This window comes from Perca flavescens, chromosome 2 (assembly GCF_004354835.1).
Source record: "Perca flavescens isolate YP-PL-M2 chromosome 2, PFLA_1.0, whole genome shotgun sequence".
Taxonomy (NCBI): Eukaryota; Metazoa; Chordata; class Actinopteri; order Perciformes; family Percidae; genus Perca; species Perca flavescens.
This window is the reverse complement of record NC_041332.1, coordinates 39,219,211-39,232,085: the sequence shown is the minus strand read 5'-3', so window position 1 is coordinate 39,232,085 and position 12,875 is coordinate 39,219,211. Positions and strand designations below refer to the sequence as shown.

General features: G+C 38.7%; 1 protein-coding gene across 3 annotated transcripts in view; it reads left to right on the top strand.

Moving 5' to 3' along the window:
• Positions 1–6,176, top strand: part of wdr17 (WD repeat domain 17) — a 168,042-nt gene extending 161,866 nt beyond the window's left edge. For 2 of the 3 annotated variants that reach the window (XM_028596955.1, XM_028596948.1), the window contains 2 exons: positions 2,254–2,351; positions 5,607–6,176. In XM_028596955.1, the coding sequence (XP_028452756.1) occupies positions 2,254–2,351; positions 5,607–5,726 (218 nt within the window). In that variant the 3' untranslated portion in view covers positions 5,727–6,176. Of the gene's footprint in view, positions 1–2,253; positions 2,352–3,004; positions 3,100–5,606 lie in introns of all 3 variants that reach the window. The other variant, XR_003694233.1, reaches the window with a different exon arrangement.
• Positions 6,177–12,875: the final 6,699 nt, after the last annotated feature.

The following is a 12,875-nucleotide window of genomic DNA, read 5'->3' as shown; positions in this document are numbered from 1 at the left end:
GTCGTAAGCACCAGGCACTGGAGATAAGTTCTGGCCGGGTGGTTGCTGTAATGAAAGTAGCTGGCTGATAGCTGACTGGGGGCTAACGGTAACTAGCTAGCTATATGTCCCGGGGCTGTTGTCAGCTGCCATCCCGACTGAGTCTCAGTCTTAGCATTAGATTAATCGTCTATATCTACAGCTAACGTTAATGTTACTAGTTAAGTTATTTGTGGGTTAGCTCAGTCCCGTTAGCTGTGGTCGAAACAGTCATACTAAAAATAACTTTATTAGCGTGTTGATGTTACCCACAAAACATTAGCATCAACGTTAGCACATTGTAGTAAAGTCAAGCTGGTATCGATATTGAAATTTCAAAATAGATAAGGTCTCTGTTGTATTACTGTGATAAAAAGTGGGATGTAATTAATCACAAAATTATGCTGTATGGCAAAAAGTAGTATTACGGTTACAGGTATTTTTTTTCTGTGACATTGTATGATTTACAATTACTCCTGAACGTATCATCTTGGTGCCAGTGTTCTGACGGAAGTTAGAGTAACTGGAGGGTGAAAGGTTATATGACGCCACTGACGGGCGACTAAAGGAAACGTGCCGTGTCTGAAAATAAAATAACAGATTTCTCTGGGTTTGACATTTGATGGAAACATTTGGGATAGTGTAAGAACACAACTCATAAAAATATATAACATAGGTATGGTCGTTTTTAGACATTTTAAAGCAGAAATGTTACATATTGTACCTTTTAAATTGAAATTCAAAAGCCAAATATTAAATGAAAATTAAAAGCCAATGATATATTGAAATTGAAAATCCAAATATTAAATGAAAATTAAAAGCCAATGATAAATTGAAATTCAAAAGCCAAATATTAAATTCAAAAGCCAAAGCCAAATGGAAAATTTAAAAAATAATAATATTTTTAATTTGATCTCGCTTTGTTTTCTCTTTGGACTTTCAATTTGAATTATGAATAAATATTTCCTCCATAGGGGAGAGCAGCGGAGGAAACGTGCATTTCCTCCGCTGCACAATGTGAGAGGATCCCCTGCCTCTCCTCGTTGCTGGTTTAGCAAGAACGGGATTGTTGGGTTCAGGAAAACAAAAACTGGGTTAGGTTCGGAAAACAGGCATACCATCGGAGTTCATTAAAACACAGTCTACAAAACCTTGGCAGCATTACGCACGATCACACGTGTGGTCAAAAGGTTGCGGAAAACTGTGAACATTTTTACGCATGGAAATTCTTTATAAATCCTGACTATTGCAAGGAATGTTGCGACGACAAAGTTCACCCTGCTTCACGCAACTTTTTCTTGCGTAACAGGTTTTATAAATGAGGCCCCAGGTGTTTCAGAGAAGCTGGCCACCAGGTCCCTGTATTCTGATTCCTGTCCACCTTTAAGACACGGTGACAACCAACAACTGCATTGTCATGTTCAGCCTTGCTCTTATTTTGTGTTTTGTTTATTTGTTGGACTTCCTGTTTTATTTTGAAATAATTGTGTTTGCTTTCATTCCAGGTCACTTGTCTTCCCGTCTTTGTCTACTTTCCCGCCTGTGTGGTTACCCTCCCGCCCCTAATGTGTCTCACCTGTGTGTAGTCATCATCACCTATTCCCCTAGTATAAATAATCACCACATTCACTTACCTGTGCCAGATTGTTGACGAACCTCGCATAACTCGCTCTCCAGCGTTTTCCTTGTTTGTATATCCCAGTGTTATGTAGACCTTTTGCCTGTTTCCTGACGACGTTTTTGCCTGCCGATTTTTGTACTGTTGCCTGATTGTTCTTGGAAAAATAAAAGTGCACTTACCTGTTTATCTTTAGTCCTGAGTCGTGCATTTGAGTCCGCCTATTGTACCCTGACACAGAGTCATCCAGGAGTGTCTGCTGATGACAGGACTTGTATTGAAAGTCTGCATATAAAGTGAACAGAAGAGGCGACAGGACGGCCCCCTGTGGTGCTCCTGATTACCTAGACATGCAGATGGACACACACTGCAGACTGTGTCAGGTAGTCGGTAATCCAGGAGATGGTGTAGGCATCTCTCTGAATCCTGTGAAGCTTCTTACTCAGCAGCTGGAGCTGGATTGTTTTGACGGCACTTAAGAAATAAAATAAAACATGATCCTCACAGTGCTATCTGTTCTGTCCATATTTGATTGACGAGCACTGTGTGTAAAACCTAATAGTGAATCTGTAAAAAAAAAAAAAAAAGCAGTAAAACATGTTTTCTCTCTCCCTCAGCTGCTTTAGTCTTGTGGGGGGCTGATTATGTGACGGGCTCCAATCTGCCAAGCCACTCAGATGTTCAACTTTCCTGCTTTACTGGACAAATAATACAGGTATGTTTTTCTATATTTCATTGGTTATTTTGTTATTAACTATATCAACATACATAATAATACAGTCAAATACATAGTACAATCATATACTTAGATATTACAAAGAATATACATTATAATTTAGTCATTGTATTTATAATCTCTTCAAAGAAGGATCAGGAGGCTAAAAAGTTCCAGTCATATGGTCAGTGGCATTAGGTGTGACTTTTTCTATTTCTTTTTTTTGTTATGTGCATAAATTATGGAGGAGGTGGGGAGTTCCAAGCCATTATCAACCAATAGATAACTGTGCGTTTAATAAGGTTTGTTCTTGGGGTTGACCTGAGATGACATTCCTTGTGTGATGGTTATGTCTGTTGCTTCTGTTTGGACAAACCGTTCTCACTCCCACCTCATCACATACTGACGATGTTCAGTGGCCCTCAGTGTCAGATACCGCCGCACAAGAGCACACGATACGCCAGGACAGTGTTACTGCTAAATACATTTATTAGCAGCAGTCTGACGGTGCTTCAGCATTTTATGAAATGTCATAAAGTCATGATTATACGACTCTGCAGAGCTGTCTGCTCCACGAACAAGCAAAACAGTCATCCGCTCTTTCTCCTCTTTGAGGTGAGCAACTGAAACAGTGACAGCCGTTTTTTCCTCAGGCAGAGTGACACAGCGGTCACTGCAGGAGACGTATTCACGCGACACGCTGTATTCAATTTTGACTGAGCCATGGCCTGTTTAAAACTTTTTCCAGGTTAGTGGGGATGCACACTGCTCAAAACCAACATGTAGTAATGTTCCATCAGCATTTAGTTTTGTTGCTAAACTGGATGTAAAGTGAGCTGTGGCGTTAAATCATCTGTTTCAGTCATTACAAAATCTGAACGTAAAATCTATGAGAAATGTTCTCAAATTGAAAGACCACCCTCTTGAATAAAGATAGGAATAAATCCCCATAGAGCAACTGCTCTTAAAAAAGCTGTACCCAGATTTGTTGGTTTAGTACTTTTTAAGAAATATTTAATTAAATACTAAATTTCTAAAGAACACAAGAAGGCTATTGTGAAGTTTAATTTCAACTGAGAACCTGGGGCCTCATTTATAAAACTGCGTAGATTCTATTCTGAAAGATTTTGTGCGCAAAATGTCAGAATTTCCGTACGCAAAAACAATATTCTGATTTATAACACCTTGCGGCGCACACGTATGCACTTTTCTTGTTATAAATACGGACGTGCATTACCTTATGCGGTCCTGCACAAGCCTCACGCTCCTCCCAGGGTCGTCCCATATTTGTCCTAATAAGGTCCATGTTAATCAATCAATGAATATTCCAGCCTTGAAAGAGCCCTTGATCACCAATCACGAAACGGAAAAATTATTCCGTGATTGTGAGATCGAGGTGCTCCTAACAGAGGTAAAACATCGAAACAAAATCCTGTTTGGAAGCCTTAACCCTTGTGTGATGTTCATATTTATGTTACACAGCCTTAATACTTAACAGATTTAGCTCAATTACCAATGATATATACATCATTTATGGTTCATATTTGCCATTTACCCCTGTGCGATCACATTTATGATCATATAATTTTCGTTTTTTGTGGGAAAACATTCAAATTCAATTATTAAAAAGGTAAAAAAAAAAGAAAGAAACATGGTTTTTGATCATTATTAGTGTTTATTTCTCAGAACTTAATCAAAACAGTTGAAAGTGCTTGAAATGTAACAATTTTGTAACTTTGTGTGGGAATAGCAGAAAGACAGCATTCCCACACACAGACACCTACAATCAGACACAACCACATAAAGACACACACACACACACAGATACACATCAAACGAACAACGCATTTCACGGGGAGAGGCAGGGGAGAGCAGCGGAGGAAAAGCGCATTTCCTCCACTGCACCATGTGGGAGGATCCCCAGCCTCTCCCCTGTTGCTCGCAGCCCAGCGCCGCAACCGGCTCTGGGTCGGTTTAGCAAGAACGGGATCGGCAAAAATCGCCGTTTTGAATGGAAAAATGTCAACCACGTGAATCGTGTAGATCTGAAGAGTTTTAATTTTTTTTGGGGGGGGGGGGTGCTAATGCGGTGCTAATGCCTTAATGACCGTTATCTACCAGACCGAATAGCAACGTGGAGATGGGTGCCTTACTTAGGTGCCACTTAAATGCGTGCGCTTCTCTCTGATGCTCCGAAAACGGACGTTGGAGGCAACTGAAACATCGCCATGCTAGTTACGGTAACACTACACTCGACAGCAGGTAACTTTAGCCTACCGTTAGCTAGCAGCTGGAGTAAACGCGGTTAAAATGCAGCTAAACGGTGTAAAAGTGTGTCTGTATTTCACTGGAGAGGATTCCAACAACAGTCTTTAGCTGCCGTTGTTTGAAAAACAACACAGATGTTGCGTTCACTTTAAATTTGCTTCGCCAGCCTTGCGCTGCATTCAAAATTCATTTTTTAGATCAAATATCATATAAAAAAGTATCGTTTTAGCACTGGGAAAATGTTGTTTTCCCTTTTTTTTCTCGGGGGGGGGGAATATGTGTCACCTTTTTCAGCCCTTCTGAGTTTGCAGGTATGGGGATTGTTGGGTTCAGGAAAGAAAAACTGGGTTAGGTTCGGAAAACGGGCATACCATCGGAGTTCACTAAAACGCAGTCTACAAAACCTTGGGAGCATTACACATGATCACACGTGTGGTCAAAAGGTTGCGGAAAACTGGGAACGTTTTTACGCATGGAAATTCTTTATAAATCCCGACTATTGCAAGGAATGTTGCGACGACAAATTTCACCCTGCTTCACGCAAATTTTTCTTGCGTAACAGCTTTTATAAATGAGGCCCCAGGACTCTTGTGTTACAGCAGAATGGGTTACAGAAGAAAAAGTGGCTTGTTTAAACATATATCCTACATTGTTCGTGTTGAGCAGTGTAGTGCCAATCTGGCAGTTCAGTTTATTCATGTAGTCTTTGTTGCTGCTGGCAATATGACTGGACAGTATTGCAGGTGACAAAAGACCAAGGACTGCAATACTTGACAGATAATAAGGATTCAGAGAATAATAAATAAGTTGAGTGCTTTCTAGTAAATTTTATGCCTCTTTCCCATTTTAGTCATAATGCTGTCAATGTGCTCATATCACAATAATTGTCCATTCATTATTACAACCAGTAGTTTGGTATATTTGACCTGTGCTAGTGTCATTGTCATTGATATGTATGTATCTTCATATTTTCTTTTTTATGTGCAGGGTCCAGTGTTTTTGCTGGAGGATGGTAAATCAGCGATATCTCTTAATGATGCTCTAATGTGGGCAAAAGTCAACCCTTTCTCCCCTCTGGGAACAGGACTCCGCATCAACCCATTCTAACACACGCACACACACAAATAAACAATTAAATAAATAAATAAAACACACACATACCACTCACACACACATACACTGAAAATAACAACATATTTGTGCTTCAGCAAACTGGCTAACTGTATTTTATAATTTACTGAGCCAGCAAATGTGGTGGCGTCAACAAACAATACATTTGTTTGTTTTTTTTGAGAATGTTTAGTTTCAAACAAGGTAATGGTAGATTTTTATATTGGTAAGCTGTCATGTAATGAGAACAACAAAATTATTATGTATTCAGTTGTGAAAGGGTTCTTATTAAATGACATGTGATTTATTTGGTAGGATTCCCTCCTTACTACAGCTAAAAAATTCTCAAAGTGTGAGTATGTACAATATATAAATCTAAATTACCTTAGTCTATTGTGGTAAAAAAGAAGAAAGAAATACTGAAATAAAGCAACCACTGCATATTTATACAAGGCGTCCTTATTGTGTTGCACTTATTTTAATGCAGCTAGTAAAACACTAATACTACACTACAGAAACATTAAAATTGACCAAAAACATGCATTTCCGGCAGAAAATGCATGTCTGAGAAGCCACCTCCCCCTCCCCCCCGAAAAAGCCCAGTCTGCTCTGATTGGTCAGCATTTATGAGTTTCCCTACAGTCTCCGCATCTGCTTACTGTGATAAATACAAAGTTTTCCCATCGAAATATAATGGAGAGGAATTCACATGTTTCTTACGTAGAAATTCACAAAGAAAACAAGGTTAAATTGTTTTGTCCTTCAAAAGTTTTCAGTTTTACATGTTTCTTACATAGAAACTTGTTAATGAGAACTTCTGGTAAGAAATTACAGCTAAAGTTGTTTTAGTGATGAAAACACGGTTGTCACATCGAAAGAAGCTCCATGGAGATGAATTCACATGTTTCTTTCCTACATGAGTTTCTGGAAAAAATGGCTGCTAAAACTCTTGCAGTGATGAAAAACTTCTTACAGTCATTTCCTTTCTTCTTCATCTTCTGCTGAGTCACCTATAAGGGAAATCGATTCAGAGATCAGCCTGACAGACGGCGTTTCTGTGCTATCTCTGAAATCAATTGCGGAAAACTGGAGTTTTTCTCACTGTTTGCAACACATTGAGAGAGGAGGAAAACGAGAAGTTTTTCCAAGGAGGAAAAACCAGAAGCTACATATTGGTATTGTAGCCTGCTGTTTAAAATCATTTCAGAAGAAATGATCTCTTCTCTGACAACCACAGCACGTTCTCTGTCAGTGACAGAATATACTTCACAATTGTAGAGAACACACCACCTCTCTCTCTCTGAACACACACACACTCACTGCACATTCTTTTGAGGAACTGTTGACATTCCTCTGAGATAAACACACACACTTTCAGAGCAGAGTGCCCCATGGAGCAGATGGACAGAAAGGACTGGAACAGGTACCCTTCAAGAAGAACATGGGGGGTTTTCCACATTTGTAGTGTGATTATTATGATTTTCTATTGCATTTATGGTTTTTGCATTTTATTTTTGATGAGAGAAAAGTATGATAAATCAGGTGTAACCATTCCTCCCAACATTTACATACACCAACACACTAGGGTGACTGGAGGAAAAGACGGGTGATGCGTTCACTACTTTCCATATCAATGAGAAAATGGTGGTTGGAAGTACTAGTACAGAGCTAATATTACTGTAATGATTAACTTACGTCCACTCTTATGTTCCAATAACCGGCATTAGGATTGTTGGTATACGAATGCTACTAAATTGGGGCTAATTGGAGTTTTGTACCTTATGTGGTTCCTCATGACCACACAAACTCAACTGATAGATTATTGATGAAAGAAAGTAAATTATTCCTAAACAGCAATATTGTGAATATTGAACAAAGTTAAGTATAAAGACCTAGGCCATTTTGTTGTGTGCTTTAGAACTTAGGAAAAGTTCCTTGTGGATCTTTTATTACATTGAAGTAATTTCACCTTCCACATTTTGATGACACATAGACACCACGTTTGACTAAGACTCTTGAAAGATTATCTAATAGATACATTTTCTACTAAGGAATGACTTGGGTTTAGTTAGGAAATGTATGCGTGATGTAGGTCATAATGATTTTTGTTCACTATTTCTTTGCTCATTTTCCTAAGCTATTTCCAGTGGGTATTTGTGCTGTGACAGCACTTAATGATGTTAGAGACAAGGAGGGGTCAGTCTTATTCTGATTCTTCTCAACTTTCACTCTGTGAGAGCTTTGATAATTGCACTGAGCGTGTTTCAATTGATTTATATTAAAATAACCAAAAGGGGGGGAAGCATTTGATGGCATTGGATAATTTAATTATCAGCTTTATGGAATATTTGACTTCGCCGTATGGGTAGATATGAAATTAGTAAATGTTCACACTTCACACCAGGTTATTTTAATGTTTAAATACATAACACATTCTTTACACAAATTATAAGGCAGTAGTCTGATGTGACATTAACCAGTGACATTTATGTCCAGGGTTTTTAGCAGATTATGTTTGGTCTTCAGATTTGTTTTGTTTGCTATGTTATTACCCTAATCAAGAAAAAGAGTTCTTCATTCTTATGGTAAATATGATTGAGCCTTCTGACGTATTCCGTCTTTCTGAATATGATAATAATGTTTGGACACCGTCTCTGATACTTTGGGAGATTGATTCATTTTGTTTTATTCTTTGATGTGGATGCTTGCTACTATTTAAAAGAGGTTTTTTTGTACCTTTCCATTTAACAGGTAAGAAATAGAAATGAATATCCATAGGGTTGAATCTTTAAAAGTAAAATTTATTTTTGTGATTATTTTTTAATCAAAACGGTGAACTGTGGTGGCAAATTTTATTGTACCCATTTGTTTAATGATATTAACCATTGGTTTAATGATTGTTTTATAACGCCACAAGATTTAGCTTCTTCATGTGTAGATTCAAAAGGCTCCAAGTGAAATAGTTGGCAACCGTGAACTATAGCCTAGAAAGTTATTTAGTTCTACTAGCCTGAACCTTCTCACATTGTTGACTTTTTGCTTAGATAGAGGAGGAGAAGGCCGATGACTGTTTACTGTTGTTTAGGCTAATGAAAAGAACAGGAGCAGAGGGGAAGGTGAGACAATGGTGTGACTATTAATGATGTCCTCTCTTCAACTATGGCCATGCTAAAAGACACATTTAGAGGGGTGGCTTAACAGAGGTCTTCACTATATGATGTTTGGATGTTTAGATTTTAGGTTAAAAAGAATTTTTCAGTTGTGCTGCGTGTGCCTTTGAAACTGTGTTTTCTCCATTTGCAAATGTAAATAAATACTCAAAGACCAAACTTTGGCTTAATTCTCAAACGGTCGTTATTCGTTTTGATTTTATCATGAATATCACTAACGCTGCTTCGTCAAGGAAAACTTCCACCACACTTGTTTCCATCACTTAAAATAGCATTACAGTCATTTCCTTCAAGAATCTCTCATAAAGGAAGGTTCTATGTCAGAATCATGTTCAAGGAGCTCTAAACAGGTTGTTGCAGCGTGTAAAGTTGTTTCCATCGCTAAAAAAAGCTTTACAATATTTCCTTCAAGAAACTCCTATGAAGATGTTTCTATGTCAGAATCATGTTCAAGGGTCTCTAAACAGCTTCTTACGGCGTGTAAAGCTTGTTTCCATCACTAAAATAGCATTACAGTCATTTCCTTCAAGAATCTCTCATAAAGGAAGGTTCTATGTCAGAATCATGTTCAAGGAGCTCTAAACAGGTTGTTGCAGCGTGTAAAGTTGTTTCCATCGCTAAAAAAAGCTTTACAGTAATTTCCTTCAAGAAACCCCTATAAAGATGTTCCTGTTTAGAATCATGTTCAAGGGTCTCTAAACAGCTTCTTGCGGCGTGTAGAGCTTGTTTCCATCAATAAATAGCATTACAGTCTTTTCCTTCAAGAATCTCTCATAAAGGAAGTTTATATGTCAGAATCATGTTCAAGGAGCTCTAAACAGTTGTTTGCAGCGTGTAAAGTTGTTTCCATCGCTAAAAAAAGCTTTACAGTAATTTCCTTCAAGAATATCTTATAAAGGAGGTTTCCATGTCAGAATCATGTGTAAGGTGCTCCACACAGCTTTTTGTGGCGTATAAAGCTTGTTTCCATCGCTAAAATAGCACTACAGTCATTTCCTTAAAGAATCTCTTTTAAAGGAGGTTTCTATGTCAGAATCATGTGTAAGTTGCTCAAAACAGATTTTTGTGGCAGGTAAAGCTTGTTTCCATCACTAAAAAAGCTTTACAGTAATTTCCTTCAAGAAACTCCTATAAAGATGTTCCTGTTTTAGAATCATGTTCAAGGGTCTCTAAACAGCTTCTTAAGGCGTGTAAAGCTTGTTTCCATCAATAAAATAGCATTACAGTCTTTTCCTTCAAGAATCTCTTATAAAGGAGGTTTCTATGTCAGAATCATGTTCAAGGAGCTATAAACAGGTTGTTGCAGCGTTTAAAGTTGTTTCCATCGCTAAAAAAGCTTTACAGTAATTTCCTTCAAGAAACTCCTATAAAGATGTTCCTGTTTCAGAATCATGTTCAAGGGTCTCTAAACAGCTTCTTGCGGCGTGTAAAGCTTGTTTCCATCACTAAAATAGCATTACAGTCATTTCCTTCAAGAATCTCTAATAAAGGAAGGTTCTATGTCAGAATCATGTTCAAGGAGCTATAAACAGGTTGTTGCAGCGTGTAAAGTTTTTTCCATCGCTAAAAAAAAAAAAAAACAGTAATTTCCTTCAAGAATCTCTTATAAAGGAGGTTTCCATGTCAGAATCATGTGTAAGGTGCTCCAAACTGCCTTTTGTGGCGTGTAAAGCTTGTTTCCATCACTAAAATAGTACTACAGTCATTTCCTTCAAGAATCTCTAATAAAGGAAGGTTCTATGTCAGAATCATGTTCAAGGAGCTATAAACAGGTTGTTGCAGCGTGTAAAGTTGTTTCCATCGCTAAAAAAGCTTTACAGTAATTTCCTTCAAGAAACTCCTATAAAGATGTTCCTGTCTCAGAATCATGTTCAAGGGTCTCTAAACAGCTTCTTTGGGCGTGTAAAGCTTGTTTCCATCACTAATATAGCATTACAGTCGTTTCCTTCAAGAATCTCTTATAAAGGAGGTTTCTATGTCAGAATCATATGTAAGGTGCTCCAAACTGCTTTTTGTGGCGAGTAAAGCTTGTTTCCATCACTAAAAAAGATTAACAGTAATTTTCTTCAAGAAACTCCTATCAAGATGTTCCTGTTTCAGAATCATTTTCAAAGGTCTCTAAACAGCTTCTTGCGGCGTGTAAAGCTTGTGTGGTGGCAAATCTTGTTTTAACCATTTGTTTAATGATATTAACCATTGGTTTAATGATTGTTTTATAACGCCACAAGATTTAGCTTCTTCATGTGTAGATTCAAAAGGCTCCAAGTGAAATAGTTGGCAACCGTGAACTATAGCCTAGAGAGTTATTTAGTTCTACTAGCCTGAACCTTCTCACATTGTTGACTTTTTGCTTAGATAGAAGTGGAGAAGGCCGATGACTGTTTACTGTTGTTTAGGCTAATGAAAAGAACAGGAGTAGAGGGGAAGGTGAGACAATGGTGTGACTGTTAATGATGTCCTCTCTTCAACTATGGCCATGCTAAAAGACACATTTAGAGGGGTGGCTTAACAGAGGTCTTCACTATATGATGTTTGGATGTTTAGATTTTAGGTTACCTTTGAAACTGTGTTTTTTCCATTTGCAAATGTAAATAAATACTCAAAGACCAAACTTTGGCTTAATTCTCAAACGGTCGTTATTCGTTTTGATTTTATCATGAATATCACTAGCTTCAAGGAAAACTTCCACCACAATTTGGCGTTGTCCGGCAGGATGGATGAGTTAACAGAGAAAAGAGCTCCGTTGGGTCGCTGATGACTGGCTATCCAAGTATCAAAAATCACCTGCCTCATACCTCTAAACCTTTAAAAAGGTTTTTCAGAGAGAAGAGGGTTAGGACCGCGGAGGAAGAGATTTCAAGCAGCACGGTAAGATAAAATTGATTAATTACAATTGGATTGTGAATTCAAGGTTTGTTCAAAACATTCTAAACAAGCAACCATTGCTAAACGAATTAAGTAATGAATAATTGGCGAAATCATTCTCTTAACTAAAGAGAATAAATGAAACTAATTCTGACTTTTGGGAAGTGAATAACTGGGTATTTTTTTTGGGTCATTAGATAGGACAAAGATAACTGAGGTTATGAATGACATCTTTTGGCAGACACGGACAACGTCAGACATATTTATGATTGAATTCTCATATGGTGATAAGACAATTGATTGATTTGACAAGACCAGTAAGAGAACTGGCAGAACAGTAGGCAAGGCCTAAAGAATTAATCTACGAAGCTGATAGCACATTTCTTGATTAAAGAGGCGGACTGCAGAGTAAAACAAAACAAACTAGAACTGCAAGCAGTTATGAACGGGCCCAAGCCTCCGGCGCTCCCGTCTCCTCCATAGCTGCCAGCCTCCGACGCCGCCAGCCTCCATCGCCGCCAGCCTCCGACGCCGTTCGCCTCCGACGCTATTCGCCTCCGATGCCCGTCGTCCGCGATGCCCCCGGAGCCGCGCCAGTCGCACCCGAAGAAGCGCGAAGCTGCGCCCGATCATAAAACTCAAGCATTGAGTAGGGGGGGCACACGTCGGTGAATATCGAGAGGTTTGATGCGCGAGGTCTGCGGTACTCTGCTTTTGAAAATGTAGTGGTTAACAGTTCGTCTCCATGCATGCACAGACTGCTTTTAACAATTCTCTACTATAAACAAACTTCTTAACCCCCCTGACCACAGGGGACAGCAGAGAGAAATGAGACAGTGACTGAGAGGGTGGTGGTCCAAAAGTTATGGACCAAATTCGCCAAATTTGGTACAGCGCCTCGGAACGCCATGCCGAGCGAGCGCCACAAATTTTGTGTTGATTGCTTTTACTGTGACAGAGATATCGCAATTGCATATTTCCCATTTAAATGAATTGAGTCAGTGGGCGAAACAAATAAACGTTGCTTATAGCGCCCCCTAAAGGCCGATCTTCGCCAAATTTGGTAGAACGCCTCGGGACGCCATGCCGAGCGAGCACCACAAATTTTGTG